The sequence below is a fragment of the Salvelinus fontinalis genome, chromosome 10, assembly GCF_029448725.1.
Source record: "Salvelinus fontinalis isolate EN_2023a chromosome 10, ASM2944872v1, whole genome shotgun sequence".
Taxonomy (NCBI): domain Eukaryota; kingdom Metazoa; phylum Chordata; class Actinopteri; order Salmoniformes; family Salmonidae; genus Salvelinus; species Salvelinus fontinalis.
The window spans coordinates 3,372,408-3,390,267 of record NC_074674.1 but is presented as its reverse complement, the minus strand read 5'-3'; the positions used below and the strand labels follow the sequence as shown (position 1 = coordinate 3,390,267).

The following is a 17,860-nucleotide window of genomic DNA, read 5'->3' as shown; positions in this document are numbered from 1 at the left end:
GCATGTTGAGCCATTTATTTGCAATATCTTAAACAAAACAATGTACATAGGATGAAATGAGCAGGACATGAAGATGGCATCAGTAGTTTTTACAGGTTGAGAATTAGACTGAGCATCATATTTAACAGCCCTTGGGGAATCGTCTTGAAGACTGCTTCTACTTTACAGCAAAAAGTTTGTTTCTCTAAGCACTGGGGGAAAACAAAAAAGTAGTACTGGTAACTATAAAAAGGTAAAATCTTCATAATTTACATGATATGAGAGGTGTAACATGGTTGTGAAATCAAAAAAACAATGTCCATAATAACTAGTCTGGAAGACTAGAAACTGATAGCCTATTCTGTATATTTAAACACATCTTATGCAAACAGAGTCAAAAAAATAAAAATAAACAGTGCATCTGTCATTTCCTGATGTACTCGGACGACAGGGAGAGTTCCATTGGGGGACTACTCCAGGACAAAGATGCAACCCAAGGCCAAGGGGGAAAGGGTGTGTAAACCTGAACTGTGCCCTTGGTCCCTCTAGTTTGATCACCAGCGGCGATAATTAGAACCTCTGTTGGGGGGTACATGTTGACGCATCGTCGGCATGTTACGGTATTTGGACAGGACGCTCTGGCTCTTCCTGAACACAGGCCTTTGAGAGAAAGGACGTGGTACAAAGCCTCCCTACAGAGGGGGGAAAGAAATTTAACCAAACCGGTCAGAAATGCAGTTTGTGACCTACAGCTTCATCCCTGTGATATTACTACCTCCATTTTCAAAAAGGCCAAGAGGCACATGAACACAGTCAGTGGGCTAAGACAAGACCTACTGGCCACAAGTTATAATAGGAGCTGCTCAAAAAGGCAACATACCATGAGTGGCTTCCTAAAGGGACCAGGCGGTTCAGGGCCTGGTCTTCTCTGGGGAGGAGGACCTGGTTTGCGATTTGGGCGAGTGGGACGGAAGCTCGATCTCTGTGGGACATACGAGTAAAGGATGTGCATACATGGTGGAATGGAGTTTATCGAGAAATTTAATTGCGCAGAGGTTGCCAAAATGTATGGGAGGCAACATTCAACATATTGTATCCCTGGGCGTCCTACTCATTACAGTAAACACGTTACCACTCCCAAGACTAAAGCTATGAACACTCAGCTTTCAAAGAACCCAGCCATCAGGAAGTTCTCACCTGTGGTCCTGGTTTCCTGAAGGGTCTTTCTGGTCTGTGGTTCTCCTGTGGCACGTTCGTTGGCCTAAAATAACAAATAAAAAGTGAATTATCTGACTAAATAACCTTGAATGAAACTAGTTATTGGTGTGAAGCCACACCCATCGTATGAAACATCATTACCAAGTACCCATAACCACTAAGCTCTGAGATTTAAACAAATAAAATGGTTATATTCCATGCAATACAATCATAAGAGTCACTTCACATCAAATATTTTATATTGATTCTCATATTGGTGGATTACCTTTCCGCATATCTCCGGTCTCTTGGTGAAGGGGAAGGACTGGAGTCATGAATTTTAGAGAAGCGTTCATTCAGTGTAAGTTGTTCATCTGAATTGTAATAGCGCTCTGAAAAGTCAGGAGGTGAGCGTGAGTAAAAGAGGTATCCTTGTCATAATAAATAATCTTAAATTCACCAAAAGACATAGCATTCCCGTTGAGCATCAAACTATTAGCCAACAGACAAAATGAGACCAAACCAAATCAGGGGCCACTTGCCAGTTTTGTTTGTTGGTGTCCTACTTCTATCCCTTGGGGGGCTGTCCTTTGAGCTTGAGTTAGTCCCAGGTGCCTGCCACTGAGACACAACCACTAGGTCACGAGCCAGCCGTTTGTCTATAGAGGAAGGGCTGGAGCGGGACCAGCCAAGACAGAGAATTACAAGTGATGAGCATCCCATCAGTGGAGCCTGTGAGGCCAGGTTTGGTAAGCAGCGGAGCAGAACATTACTACTACTAGCATCATCTTTAGACGTTGCCCTGTAAGTGAAAATTCCATCAGTCTAAATAATGCCCTGGAAAATGTACATTTGTTTTGTTCTACAGAATGAAATAATTTCTCAAAAAATGGACAGACATGGAAAGAAACAGAAAGGAGAGTTCTGTTGGAAAGGCTACATTCACATAATTACTCAGGAAAGACCATTGGTCTACATGTGGAATAAAAACAATTATAAGCTGATCATCACTCAGGTACTTACAAAGAGCACGTAATGTCCATGTTTTCTTAACGCTGTATTGTCACTGAACCCCGAATCCACCTGACCTCCCAGTAGCGCTCCTCACAAATTCAGAGTGAAAATTGACACGCATGAATGGAAAAGTGTTGCCGAAAGCTCTGAGGAACTGGTCTCTTGCTGTCCAGATTTTCACTTGAAGCTGGACTCGAAAGGCTGTCAATTCTCTCCACTTACTATTGAAATAATGATGACAAAGGGAGATGAGCATCTAATCTGTTCAGCCAAATGGTCCATCTATCCATGATTTCCCTGTTGATCTTTAGTTCATCCTTACTAGTCTTCGTTAAGGTCAGTCTCACCTTCCAAATCTAAACTCCTCTTCAAACCCTCGGCATTCAATTTCAAAGGGGGATGATCTTGTAATCTTGCGTCCTGTCTGGTGAAAGTAGTGTGACGAATTCAGCTCGAGATGGTCAGTGTACGGTCAGTGTTCAACTTGTACATCTTCAGTCAAAACTTCGTACGCTTGAATAAACAAGCCATATACAGAGCAATTGTTGTAAAGCAGCTTGCACTTTGTATGAATGGAATCCATTGTTTGCTTGTAAACATTCCAATTGTTGTACATGTAAGGCTGCCATCCTCTGCAAAATTTGCTGTGTAGAGACTAGATCCACTATGTAGTGTAGAGAACTGTAGTACACTGCATATGTTCTGTATAGACACAGATTTGATGTATTCTTGCATGCAGAAAAGGTTCACTGGCCTAGCCAGATGAAGTTCAGTGTGCTGTTAACGTACAGAGGTGTGGTCCATTATCTCTTCAGTCATCGGTTTGCTTCTTGAAGATCAAATTGTTCATTTGGGGAGTAATTCATAATTTTTAGATATTGAATCAACTGCACGTCTACATTCTGTGTCTAAGAGTTAAAAGTAGTATTGTATGATCTATGTATTATCACAGCGTAAGGTCCCATGTGTCTCAGTTGGTAGTGCGTGGCACTTGGCCAGGGTTGTGGGTTTGATTCCCATGGGGGACCAGTATGAAAAAGTATGACAATTTATGCACTCACTACTGTAAATTACTGGATAGGAGTCTAAATTATTCAAATGTTTTTTTTGTTGTAAAAAAAAAAAAAATGGAATCATCCTCTCCTCTTGCTGCTTTTCCTGTTGTTGCCAGTGGTAGTATCATGCATTATCCCCAAAGTTCCTCTGGACATCATCTTCATGGAAGCTGGTGCATATTAATTTGCCATTTGAATGTTATTGCTGAATGTTATTGCTCAAACCGACAGATTGTGTAACCTGAACCAGTATGACAGCTTCCAGTTTCAGAGTCTTCTATATGGTGATCAACATCAATCTCCTCCTTTCCTATGAGTCATGCATGTTGGTGTGCAACGACTGTGGCATTTCAGCTGACTTAAAAGGGCATGTCCCCAGTTCTCTTATTAGCAGTCCTCTTCATATATGAACTGCTCTTCTGAACTTCTGTTGTGTCAAGGGGTTACGTTGCGTCTGGCATCTTGAGCATGTTTCTTCAACTTTTCCACTTGGTCAGAGAAGAGCACCTCTAGAAGCTCCTCAGAGCACCTCTAGCTTCAGACCCCAATAGCACCACAGAGGGACAAGTCTCGCAACACAGAGATGTTCTAGTATCTTTCAATGACATAGTATCGAATAGGCAGATATGAATTCAACTTTGAATGACTGGCGCCCAGAAAAATCCCTTGTGAATTATTTTGTACACTGCCAGCACACTTGAAAGTGCAACCCCAGAGGTCTTTGGATATTTGATTTCAAAACTTAACTGATACAGGACATCACTGTAACTCCATTTCCTCCATCACAGGAAAATGGCTGTAACTTGGCATTCCCTTCATATTCAGATATCTTTGAAGATTGACCTTCTAAACATCATCACGCCCCTGCTCCCAGAGTGAGAAGGAAGATACCGTACCTGTGTGTGCTCAAGGCTCGCTGAGACTCCACTTGTTCCTTCTGTGACTCTGAGTCCCTGGAAGACTTGGTTGAATTGGCTTCTGGGTTGGGAGGTGATTGATGGGGCATCGGCCTCTTCCTCAGTGGGCCAGCGTTTGCTTGGAAACGCTCCCTCCGAAGAGCAAACTTGGATGGCGCATTTCCCCTGGACGTATGAGGCACTTCCTCTTCATGGATCTCTGCACCTTGGGGCTGAGGTGGAGGTGCTTTGAGCCTCATCACCGACTCCGCTCTCATTTTACGCCCCTTCAGCAAACGACTCTTGTCTCTGAATGACAAGGGACGGCCGCCAAATCCCCTAGGGGCGTTGAAGTAATGTGGAATCTCTCTGCGAGGGCGCTTTGGGTGACCATGCTCCACATCAGGGCCTGCAGGAGGGATCCCGCGCTCCTGGAACTTCCGCTTGTGTGGTGGTCCACTTGGCCTTGCCTGGGGGCTGTTCTCGTGGAAAGAGGACGACGACCAACTTCCTTTCCATGTGGGGGATCTGTGGGGAGGGTGGTGAGGGCTGCCTTCCTGTGCCCACTCAGCGCTGCGGCGTCCGCTGCCCTCCCTCTCCCTTCCCACCACTCCATGCTGCTGCCTGGGATCTCGCTCAGCAGACCACCTGCACATCCATCACAAACAATACAAAAAATGATTACATTGGAAGATCCATTATCGTGTGAAGTGGGAAACGGAGGTTTAGCTTTCCTTTATGCTGCCCCTTCACCACTATGCCATGATACAGGTAGGAGAGTAAAACCTTGAGAGAGCATATACTTTCCAGTGGCAGGTGACTAGTAGTGTAATAACATCAGATCACTGCATTTTACTGTTTATCAGCATTGTAATACTGAACGATAATTTAGACCTCTGACGCAGAGGACTACGTGGGTTTACACTTTTCCCCCTCCATTTACCCAGCCCATACTGTATCTTCACTCCTGTACCTCTCTGGATAAGGACCTCTGCCATGAAACTCCCGTGGCTTTCTCTGGGGGGAGCCAGAGGGCCCACGTTCACCATTGTGTGGTCGGGGAATGGGCCCTGGCCCATTCCAGCGCATCCCCCCACGACCTGGGCGCTCAAACTGCCTCTCCCTGGGACTATAAGGCGGCCGGGCACCCCAGCTCCTGTCCTCTTCGTGGGACGGACTTGGGCGCTTGTGAGGGCCCCTGAAGGAACTGTGGGGGGACTGTGAGGGTGGTGGCCTCCTGTCAGGAGGTTGGTTATGATAATGGCGTGGTGAGGGGGATCTGTAACCTGAGTGGTTTCCATGGATAAGTGCACCCCTCTGGCCCTGGGGCCCTTGTCCAGGAGTATGCGGGGAGGACCTATGCTGAGCTGGGGGGGGACGGTTTGGCCTGGAAGGGGAAGGCCTCCTGTGGCCATGATGGGGTTCCGTTTGGGAGGGGTATGTGTTGAAGGAATCCTGGTTTTGGGACCTCCACTGATTGAAAGGTCGCTCCCTCCGTTCTCCCATCAGTGGGGGCCTCTGTTCTCCCATCAGTGGGGGCCTTTTGGCAAAATGAGCACGTCCTTTGCCTCTCCAGCTTGGAGGGACCTTTCCTGAGTGGCCCCTGAATCCTCTCTGACTCCTGGGGTGGGGGCTGTAATTCTCTTCATGTGGCATGTTGTAGCCATCAGAGTAAGGCCTGTTGAATAACAAAAAAAGTATTGAAGAAACTTGAAACACCCACACAATTCATGTTATTTATATCATTAGTCATATCTAGTCTACACAAGCAAAATAGACTAAAATCCAAATTAATTGACAACACCAATTATTAATTAGTATACACTGCCCCTTTTGTTGCAACTCTGCAACAATCCTGCACATACCTGGGTTTGAACCGAGGAGGTCCGGAGTAAGGTTTGACCATCTTTGGCATACACTGAATAATCTGAAGACAAGAAATAACGTTTTTGCATTGACAGAGGTGCCAGTGAGTTGTAAAAATATGCCTAATTAGCTAGCCGATTTAGCGAAACCATAGCTAGTTAGCTAATGTACACTATGCAGATTTAGCTACTAACGTGACACACTCGGATAAATACCTAGCTGAACCATAACGACCTTTGCGGCCATTTTAAAAAGGCACATGTTAGCCGGTAGCTTGTTTGTTAGCTAACGTTAGCTACCCCGGGTTGCTAATTAGCTAAAGTTACAGCTGTAACAGTTTCTATAAAAAGTAGTTCGTCATCTGATAGGAATGGAGATTTACGAGTGGGGGATATGTGGGATGATGTTATGACTAAACGTAGTGTACCAAACAACTTCGACTATAGTAGGCCATATATCAGTAACGTTATATTTTGATGTCGTCTCGCAAAACAAGTCCACCTAGCTAACTAAATCAACTAACGTTAGTTGGCTCACGTTAATAAACAAACGTTGCGGTTTACATGATTAAATAGCCATCTGTTATTGAATATAAATTAAGAGGCCAGTGCTACACTGTACGTTCTCGCTAGCTAAACTCCCAAAGCCTGTGTTGCCTAACGTTAACTAGCTACCAGCTAGCGACGTCTCTATAAAGTTGACTTGCATACCACCACGTAAAACTAGTTGTTTGTAATGGGACATTTTAATAGTAATTTACCTTTCAATTTTGTAACCGACACTTAACGCCTTCGTTCTTCTACAGTCAGGTCCGTCGAAACGAAAACACTGTGCTAAAGTTAAATGATGACATAGAAATGTGCAATAAACAAAAAAACGATTTGGTGGAGGGTGTGCCGCTGCAAACCTTATTACACCCAGTCAAATATTTGTATAACTAACCCTCAGTGCTGCAAACGCTTGAGGCACAGTTAGAACAATGAGACATATTTCACCAGATGTGAAGCAATCCGCTTGGCGTTTACACTCACTACCAAATTATGGTAGTGAGAAGAAGCCCAATTTTGGCCGACATCCTGCTAATTTTCTCATCGATTAAACATTTGATCTTAATACAGTTTTCAGTTCCCAAAACTAAAATATATAACGAACAGTGGACTAAGTTTTGTACAATTTAACCTTTGCCAAAGTAAAAAAACTAATTGCGTTGTATAAGAGCGCAAAGGCGAATTGAGTTATTGCACACGCGCACTTCAGAGTAGGCGTCCCCTAACGGAAATACTCCAATAGCATGTCGCTAACTTGTGATTTTGCACTGCCAACCTCCTTGCTTGTTCCGCCCACTCTGACTCACTTGTTCCCATTTGAAACGATGGGTTGTCTTGGTTTAGTTATAAACATCTTTGCTTAAACGGTCACTCAGAAACTTTCTTCTTCTATGGTGTTATGGCGGCCCTATAGAAAAAATATCCATTGAAATAAAAAGTGGGAAAAGCTGACATCATAAAAAATACACACATAAAAAAATGCATCCCACACTAGTCACCTTCCAATTCAAGTCACTTTTATTTTAGTTTACCTTTATTTACCTAGGCAAGTCAGTTAAGAACAAATTCTTATTTATGATGGCCTACCAAAAGGCCTCCTGCGGGGACAGGGGGTGGGATTAAAAAAAATATATATATATAGGACAAAACACACATCACGACAAGAGAGACACACCACAACAGTACATAAAGAGAGACCTAAGACAGCAACACATGACAACACAGCATGGTAGCAACACAATATGACAACAACATGGTAGCAACACAACATGGCAGCACTACAACATGGTACAAACATTATTGGGCACAGACAACAGCACAAAGGGCAAGAAGGTAGAGACAACAATACATCACACGAAGCAGCCACAACTGTGAGTAAGAGTGTCCATGATTGAGTCTTTGAATGAAGAGATGGAGATAAAACGGTCCAGTTTGAGTGTTTTTTGCAGCTCGTTCCAGTTGCTAGCTCCAGCGAACTGTAAAGAAGAGCGACCCAAGGATGTGTGTGCTTTGGGGACCTTTAACAGAATGTGACTGGCAGAACGGGTGTTGTATGTGGAGGATGATGGCTGCAGTAGGTATCTCAGATATCGAGGAGTGAGGCCTAAGAGGGTTTTATAAATAAGCATCAACCAGTGGGTCTTGCAACAGGTATACAGAGATGTTTACAGAGGAGTATAGAGTGCAGTGATGTGTCCTATAAGGAGCATTGGTGGCAAATCTGATGGCCGAATGGTAAAGAACATCTAGCCGTTCGAGAGCACCCTCACCTGCCGATCTATAAATTACATCTCCATAATCTAGCATGGGTAGGATGGTCATCTGAATCAGGGTTAGTTTGGCAGCTGGAGTGAAAGAGGAGCGATAACGATAGAGGAAACCAAGTCTAGATTTAACCATAGCCTGCAGCTTTGATATGTGCTGAGAGAAGGACAGTGTACCGTCTAGCCATACTCCCAAGTACTTGCTCTAAACCCTCAGAGGTCGTAATCACACAGGTGGGGAGAGGGGCATTCTTCTTACCAAACCACATGACCTTTGTTTTGAAGGTGCTCAGAACAAGTTTAAGGGAAGAGAAAGCTTGTTGGACACTAATAAAGCTTTGATGTATAGTGTTTAACACAACATCCGGGGAGGGGCCAGCTGAGTATAAGACTGCATCATCTGCATATAAATGGATGAGAGAGCTTCCTACTGCCTGAGCTATGTTGTTGATGTAAATTGAGAAGAGCGTGGGGCCTAGGATTTAGCCTTGGCGACAGGCAGTGGCTGAGACAGCAGATGTTCTGACTTTATACACTGCACTCTTTGAGCAAGGTAGTTAGCAAACCAGGCCAAAGACCCCTCAGAGATACCAAAACTCTTTAGCAGGCCCACATGAATGGAATGGTCTACAGTATCAAAAGCTTTGACCAAGTCAATAAAAATGTCAGCACAACATTGCTTAGAATCAAGTGCAATGGTGACACAATTTAGGACCTTTAAGGTTGCAGTGACACATCCATAACCTAAGAGAAAAACCAGATTGCATACCAGAGAGAATACTATAGACAATAAGAAAGCCAGTCAGTTGATTATTGACAAGTTTTTCCAACACTTTTGATACACAGGGTAAAATAGAAATTGGCCAATAACAGTTAGGATTAGCTTGATCTCCCCCTTTAAATAAAGGACACACTGTGGCTGTCTTCCAAGCAATGGGAACCTCTCCAGAGAGGAGAGACAGGTTAAAAAGGTCAGATATAGGCTTGGTGAGGATAGGGGAAGCAACTATAAAGAAGAAAGGGTCTAAACCATGTTTTTTTGGGGTCAAGTTTAAGGAGCTCCTTTAGCACCTCGGACTCAGTGACCACCTGCAGGGAGAAACTTTGTAGCGGGGCAGGGGAAAAAGAGGGAGGAGCATCTGGGCTAGTCGCATTAGAAAGGTGGGAGATGAGGAAATGTTGGACGGGCAACGAGGCATGGCTGAGTCAAATAGGAATCCTGGCTTAATGAAGTGGGGATTAAAGCTCAGTCATGTGCTCCTTGTCAGTAACAACCACATCATCAACATTAAGGGACATGGGCAGCTGTGAGGAGGAGGGTTTTATTCTCCAGGTCTTTAACCATTTTCCAGATCTTCTTGGGGTTACACCCACTGAGAACTTCTCCTTAAAGTAACTAACTTTGGCCTTCCAGATAGCATGAGTACACTTATATCTCATTTGCCTGAACGAGAGCCAGTCAGCCTGAGTGCGTGTGCCGAGCCTTTCACCAAATGTAATTCTTGAGGTGAAGTAACTCTGCCAGATCACGGCCGAATCAATCAAACTGTAGTCTGGCTTTTTTGATGGCGGTTTTGGAGCAGTGGCTTCTTCCTCGCTGAGCAGCCTTTCAGGTTATGTCAATATAGGGCTTGTTTTACTATGGATATAGATACTTTGTACCCGTTTCCTCCAGCATCTTCACAAGGTCCTTTGCTGTTGTTCTGGGATTGATTTTCACTTTTCGCACCAAAGTATGTTGATCTCTAGGAGACAGAACGCATCTCCTTCCTGAGCAGTATGATGGCTGCGGGGTTCCATGATGTTTATACTTGCGTATTATTGTTTGTACAGATGAACATGGTACCTTCAGGCGTTTGGAAATTTCTCCCAAGGATTAACCAGACTTGTGGAGGTCTACAATTTTCTTTCTGAGGGCTTGGCTGATTTCTTTTGATTTTCCCATGATGTCAAGCAAAGATGCACTGAGTTTGAAGGTAGGCCTTGAAATACATCCACAGGTACACCTCCAATTGACACAAATTATTATCATTTAGCCTACCAGAAGCTTCTAAAGCCATGACAACATTTTCTGGAATTTTCCAAGCTGTTTAAAGGCACAGTCAACTTAGTGTATGTAAACTTCTGACCCCCTTGTGTCGTGCACAAAGTAAATATCCTAACTGACTTGCCCAAACTATAGTTTGTTAACAAGAATTTTGTGGAGTGGTTGAAAAACGAGTTTTAATGACTCTAACCTAAGTGTATTTAAACTTCCGACTTCAACATTAAGTGTTCAGACATTGCTGAGACTTGAAATTGAGCTCAGGTACATCCTGTTTCCATGATCATCATTATGATGTTTCTACATCTTGATTGGAGTCCACCTTTGGTAAATTCAATTGATTGAACATGATTTGGAAAAGCACATAACTGTCTATATAAGCTCCCACAGTTGACAGTACATGTCAGAGCAAAAACCAAGCCATGAGATTGAAGGAATTGTCCATAGAGCTTCGAGACAGGATTGTGTCGGAGCACAGATCTGGGGAAGGGTACCAAAACATTTCTGCAGCATTAAAGGTCCCCAAGAATACAGTGGCCTCCATCATTCTTAAATGGAACAAGTTTTGAACCACCAAGACTAGAGCTGGTTGCCCGGCCAAACTGAGCAATCAGGGGGAGAAGGGCCTTGGTCAGGGAGATGACAAAGAACCCAATGTTCACTCTGACAGAGCTCCAGAGTTCCTCTGTGGGGATGAGATGACCTTCCAGAACTACAACTGTCTCTGCAGCATTTTCACCAATCAGGCCTTTCTGGTAGAGTGGCCAGACAGAAGCCACTCCTCAGTAGAAGACACATGACAACCCGCTTGGAGTTTGCCAAAAGGCACCTAAAGGACTCTCAGACCATGAGAAACAAGATGCTCTGATCTGATGAAACCAAGATTGAACTCTTTAGACTGAATGCCAAGTGTCACATCTGGAGGAAATCTGACACCATCCCTACGGTGAAGCATGGTGGTTGCAGCATCATTCTGTGGGGATGATTTTTCAGTGGCAGGGACTGGGAGACTAGTCAGGATTGAGGGAAAAGATGAACGGAGCAAAGTACAGAGAGATCCTTAATGAAAACCTGCTGCAGAGCGCTCAGGACCTTAGACTGGGGCGAAGGTCAAATCAAATCAAATGTATTTGTCACATACACATGGTTAGCAGATGTTAATGCGAGTGTAGCGAAATGCTTGTGCTTCTAGTTCCGACAATGCAGTAACAACCAACAAGTAATCTAACCTAACAATTCCACAACTACTACCTTATACGCACAAGTGTAAAGGGATAAAGAATATGTACATAAAGATATATGAATGAGTGATGGTACAGAACGGCATAGGCAAGATGCCGTAGATGGTATGGAGTACAGTCTATACATATGAGATGAGTAATGTAGGGTATATAAACATAAAGTGGCAAAGTTTAAAGTGGCTAGTGATACATGTATTACATAAAGATGGCAAGATGCAGTAGATGATATAGAGTACAGTATATACATATACATATGAGATGAGTAATGTAGGGTATGTAAACATTATATTAAGTGGCATTGTTACATGGTGGCTAGTGATACATTTTTACATCATTTCCATCAATTCTCATTATTGAAGTGGCTGGAGTTGAGTCAGTATGTTGGCAGCGGCCACTAAATGTTAGTGGTGGCTGTTTAACAGTCTGATGGCCTTGAGATAGAAGCTGTTTTTCAGTCTCTCGGTCCCTGCTTTGATGCTCCTGTACTGACCTCGCCTTCTGGATGATAGCGGGGTGAACAGGCAGTGGCTCGGGTGGTTGTTGTCCTTGATGATCTTTATGGCCTTCCTGTGACATCGGTTGGTGTAGGTGTCCTGGAGGGCAGGTAGTTTGCCCCCGGTGATGCGTTGTGCAGACCTCACTACCCTCTGGAGAGCCTTACGGTTGTGGGCGGTGCAGTTGCCGTACCAAGCGGTGATACAGCCTGACAGGATGCTCTCGATTGTGCATCTGTAGAAGTTTGTGAGTGCTTTTGGTGACAAGCCAAATTTCTTCAGCCTCCTGAGGTTGAAGAGGCGTTGCTGTGCCTTCTTCACAACGCTGTCTGTGTGGGTGGACCAATTCAGTTTGTCCGTGATGTGTACACCGAGGAACATAAAACTTTCCACCTTCTCCACTACTGTCCTGTCGATGTGGATAGGGGGGGTGCTCCCTCTGCTGTTTCCTGAAGTCCACAATCATCTCCTTTGTTTTGTTGACGTTGAGTGTGAGGTTATTTTCCTGACACCACACTCCGAGGGCCCTCACCTCCTCCCTGTAGGCCGTCTCGTCGTTGTTGGTAATCAAGCCTACCACTGTAGTGTCGTCCGCAAACTTGATGATTGAGTTGGAGGTGTGCATGGCCACGCAGTCGTGGGTGAACAGGGAGTACAGGAGAGGGCTCAGAATGCACCCTTGTGGGGCCCCAGTGTTGAGGATCAGCGGGGTGGAGATGTTGTTACCTACCCTCACCACCTGGGGGCGGCCCGTCAGGAAGTCCAGGACCCAGTTGCACAGGGCGGGGTCCAGACCCAGGGTCTCGAGCTTGATGACGAGTTTGGAGGGTACTATGGTGTTAAATGCTGAGCTGTAGTCGATGAACAGCATTCTCACATAGTTATTCCTCTTGTCCAGATGGGTTAGGGCAGTGTGCAGTGTGGTTGCGATTGCGTCGTCTGTGGACCTATTGGGTCGGTAAGCAAATTGGAGTGGGTCTAGGGTGTCAGGTAGGGTGGAGGTGATATGATCCTTGACTAGTCTCTCAAAGCACTTTATGATGACGGAAGTGAGTGCTACGGGGCGGTAGTCGTTTAGCTCAGTTACCTTAGCTTTCTTTGGAACAGGAACAATGGTGGCCCTCTTGAAGCATGTGGGAACAGCAGACTGGGATAAGGATTGATTGAATATGTCCTAAAACACACCAGCCAGCTGGTCTGCGCATGCTCTGAGGACGCTTCTGGGAATGCCGTCTGGGCCTGCAGCCTTGCGAGGGTTAACACGTTTAAATGTTTTACTCACCTCGGCTGCAGTGAAGGAGAGCCTGCAGGTTTTGGTAGCGGGCCGTGTCAGTGGCACTGTATTGTCCTCAAAGCGAGCAAAAAAGTTATTTAGTCTGTCTGGGAGCAAGACATCCTGGTCCGCGACGGGGCTGGTTTTCTTTTTGTAATCCGTGATTGACTGTAGACCCTGCCACATACCTCTTGTGTCTGAGCTGTTGAATTGCGACTCTACTTTGTCTCTATACTGGCACTTAGCTTGGTTGATTGCCTTGCGGAGGGAATAGCTACACTGTTTGTATTCGGTCATGTTTCCGGTCACCTTGCCCTGGTTAAAAGCAGAGGTTCACCTTCCAACAGGACAACGACCTTAAGCAAACAGCCAAGACAACGCAGGAGTGGCTTCGGGCCTAGTCTCTGAATTTAGTTGGGTGATCCAGCCAGAGCTGGACTTGAACCCGATCAAACATCTCTGGAGAGGCCTGAAAATAGCTGTGCAGCAACGCTCCTCATCCAACCTGGCAGAGCTTGAGAGGATCTGCAGAGAAGAATGGTAGAAACTCCCCAAATACAGGGGTGCCAAGCTTGTAGCGTCATACCCAAGAAGACTCAAGACTGTAATCGCTGACAAAGGTGCTTCAACAAAGTACTGAGTAAATGGTTTGAATACTTATGTAAATGTGATATATATATATATATATTTTTATATATATTGCTCAAAAAAATAAAGGGAACACTTAAACAACACATTGTAACTCCAAGTCAATAACACTTCTGTGAAATCAAACTGTCCACAGAGGTAGCCTGACTGCCATTAGGTACCGAGATGAGATCCTCAGACCCCTTGTGAGACCATATGCTGGTGCGGTTGGCCCTGGGTTCCTCCTAATGCAAGACAATGCTAGACCTCATTTGGCTGGAGTGTGTCAGCAGTTCCTGCAAGAGGAAGGCATTGATGCTATGGACTGGCCCGCCCGTTCCCCAGACCTGAATCCAATTGAGCACATCTGTGACATCATGTCTCGCTCCATCCACCAAAGCCACGTTGCACCACAGACTGTCCAGGAGTTGGCGGATGCTTTAGTCCAGGTCTAGGAGGAGATCCCTCAGGAGCCCATCCGCCACCTCATCAGGAGCATGCCCAGGCGTTATAGGGAGGTCATACAGGCATGTGGAGGCCACACATACTACTGAGCCTCATTTTGACTTGTTTTAAGGACATTACATCAAAGTTGGATCAGCCTGTAGTGTGGTTTATTACTTTAATTTTGAGTGTGACTCCAAATTCAGACCTCCATGGGTTGATAAAATTGATTTCCATTGATAATTTTTGTGTGGTTTTGTTGTCAGCACATTCAACTATGTAAAGAAAAAGTATTTAATAAGAATAGTTCATTCATTCAGATCTAGGATGTGTTATTTTAGTGTTCCCTTTATTTTTTTGAGCAGTGTATATACACTACCAGTCAAAAGTTTTAGAACACCTACTCGTTCAAGGGTTTTTCTTTATTTGTACTATGTTCTACATTGTAGAATAATATTAAAGACATCAAAACTATGAAATAACACATGGAATCATGTAGTACCCAAAAAAGTGTTAAAGAAATCAAAATATATTTTATATTTGAGATTCTTCAAATAGCCACCCTTTGCCTCGATGAGAGCTTTGCACACTCTTGGCATTCTCTCAACCAGCTTCAACTGGAATGCTTGCAGTCTTGAATGAGTTCCCACATATGCTGAGCACTTTTTGGCTGCTTTTCCTTCACTCTGCGGTCCAACTCATCCCAAACCATCTCAATTTGGTTGAGGTCGGGTGATTGTGGAGGCCAGGTCATTTGATACAGCACTCCATCACTCTCCGTCTTGGTCAAATATCCCTTACACAGCCTGGAGTTGTGTTGGGTGTGGAGGATGAATCCGAATTAGTTGGGTAACATAGATAAATAAGATTTTTTATTTACATAATATACTTATGTGAGATACTTGTCATTAGAATGTCTCCTTTTGGACTATACTGTTGGCAGTTGCACTTTTCCCTTCTCAGCTAGGGAAAAGTCACTTGGGGCCCAGAGAGGGGAGAGGTCAGAATGGAACATTGTCTTCATATGTGAATGTATCTGTTAAACCATGTGAAGGGATGGCGTGATTAAGGGGGAACCAATTATCTCTTGGCTCCACAATGTCTGTGCGCAAGTCACTCCCCTCAGTGAGCTTGTCCAGGAGTGGGGAGAAGAGGGGGTTTACTTGAGATGGGAGAATATAGAGTTGACAATTGAGTTATGCCTTGGATGAGGTAATGTTTTGGTACTATGAAGTACCAGGAACGAGATTAGAACCTCGTCTTCGAGACCAAACTGAACAATAATTTATAGCTAATGCTATCTGGCTATGGGATACTCCTTTCTCAAGTAAAGGGCCATTTGTGAAGTTTTCCAAAGATCTGTGGTTCGTCATGTAAATTGAGAGGGGTGTATCTTGGCTATAAAATATCTTTGTATTCGACTGTAGGGACTCTCAGAATTCATTAGACACTGAATTGATCTGAGAGTCAAAGGGCTATGGTGAAGCTCATATTATTAAAAGATAAAGTTTAAGTATAACTCTGACTGGTGTGTGGTTTGTAACTCTCCTCATTTGGTAATACAGGAAATTGCCACGACAGGGGTCATTGTCCTGTTGAAAAAGAGTCCCACTAAGCCCAAACCAGATGGGATGGCGTATCACTGCAGAATACTGTGGTAGCCATGCTAGTTAAGTGTGCCTTGAATTCTAAATAAATCACAGACAGTGTCACCAGCAAAGCACCCCCACACCATACCAACTCCTCCTCCACACTTTATGGTGGGAAATACACATGCAGAGATCATCCGTTCACCCACACCTCGTCTCACAAAGACACGGTGGTTGGAACCAAAAATGTCCAATTTGGACTCCAGACCAAAGGACAAATTTCCACCGGTCTAATGTCCGTTGCTCGTGTTTCTTGGCCCAAGCAAGTCTCTTCTTCTTATTGGTGTCCCTTTAGTAGTGGTTTCTTTGCAGCAAGTCAACTATGAAGGCCTGATTCACACAGTCTCCTCTGAACAGTTGATGTTGAGATGTGTCTGTTACTTGAACTCTGTGAAGCATTTATTTGGGCTGCAATTTCTGAGGCTGGTAACAAATTAACTTATCCTCTGCAGCAGAGGCAACTCTGGGTTTCCATTCCAGTGGTGGTCTTCATGAGAGTCAGTTTCATCATAGCGCTTGATGTTGTTTACGACTGCACTTGAAGAAACTTTCAGAGTTCTTGAAATTTTCCATATTCACTGACCTTCATGTGTTAAAGTAATGATGGACTGTCGTTTCTCTTTCCTTATTTGAGCTGTTCTTTCCATAATATGGACTTGGTCTTTTACCAAAGAGGGCTATCTTCTGTATACCACCCCTACCTTGTCACAACACAACTGATTGGCTCAAACGCATTAAACTTCTTCAGGATTGGTGGGTCCCCCACAGGACGGTTGAGCTAACATAGGCTAATGCGATTAGCATGAGGTTGTAAGTAACAAGAACATTTCCCAGGACATAGACATATCTGATATTGGCAGAAAGCTTAAATTCTTGTTAATCTAACTGCACTGTCCAATTTACAGTAGCTATTACAGGGAAATAATACCATGCTATTGTTTGAGGAGAGTGCACAGTTATGAACTTGAAAAGTTATTCATAAACCAATTAGGCACATTTGTTCAGTCTTGAAACAAAATTTTGAACAGAAATACAATGGTTCATTGGATCAGTCTAAAACTTTGCAGCTACACTGCTGCCATCTATTGGACAAAATCTAAATTGCGCCTGGGCTGGAATAATACATTAAGGCCTTTATCTTGCATTTCAAAGATGGTACAAAAAAAATACAGAGAAACAGTAGATTTTTTCTTTGTATTTTCTTTTACCAGATCCAATGTGTTATATTCTCCTACATTCATTTCACATTTCCACAAACGTCAAAGTGTTTCCTTTCAAATGGTATCAAGAATATGCATATCCTTGCTTCAATGCCTGAGCTACAGGCAGTTCGATTTGGGTATGTCATTTTATGCGAAAAAAAAAAAAAAAAGGGGGCAGATCCTTAAGCGGTTTTAAGAAGGAAAGAAATCCACAAATTAACTTTTAACAAGACAGACCTGTTAATTAAAATGCATTCCAGGTGATTACCTCATGAAGCTGGTTGAGATAATTCCAGTGTGTGCAAATTGTGTGGCAAATGGTGGCTATTTGAAGAATCTCAAATCTCAAATATATTTTGATATGTTTCACACTGTTTTGGTTACTACATGATTCCATATGTGTTATTTCATAGTTTTGATGTCTTCACTATTATTCTACAATATATAAAATAGTAAAAAATAAAGAAAACCCCTTGAATGAGTAGGTGTTCTAAAACCTTTGACAGGTAGTGTACATTTGCAAAAATGTAAAAAAAAACAGTTTTTGCTTTGTCATTATAGGGTATTG

General features: G+C 43.8%; 1 protein-coding gene across 1 annotated transcript; it reads right to left on the bottom strand.

Annotated features, from left to right (window-relative positions):
* On the bottom strand, positions 1–7,261 carry si:ch211-114c12.2 (uncharacterized protein LOC336578 homolog). Its single transcript, XM_055935365.1, has 10 exons — positions 6,950–7,261; positions 6,768–6,840; positions 6,007–6,068; positions 5,115–5,819; positions 4,142–4,789; positions 1,719–1,849; positions 1,463–1,568; positions 1,177–1,240; positions 860–961; positions 1–671 (listed from the first exon to the last, which is right to left on the bottom strand). The coding sequence occupies exons 3-10, from the start codon at positions 6,054–6,056 to the stop codon at positions 534–536; spliced, it is 1,944 nt and encodes a 647-aa protein (XP_055791340.1). The 5' UTR covers positions 6,057–6,068; positions 6,768–6,840; positions 6,950–7,261; the 3' UTR covers positions 1–533.
* Between the last annotated feature and the right edge of the window lie 10,599 nt (positions 7,262–17,860).

Excerpts from the sequence above, each read along its gene's own strand:
- si:ch211-114c12.2 (XM_055935365.1), bottom strand. The coding sequence starts at position 6,056 with ATGCCAAAGATGGTCAAACCTTACTCCGGACCTCCTCGGTTCAAACCC. Across the intron at positions 1,850-4,141 it reads CGAGCCTTGAGCACACACAG|CCCTTCCTCTATAGACAAAC; the intron begins GTACGGTATCTT and ends GTCCCGCTCCAG. Across the intron at positions 962-1,176 it reads TCAGGAAACCAGGACCACAG|AGATCGAGCTTCCGTCCCAC; the intron begins GTGAGAACTTCC and ends TATGTCCCACAG.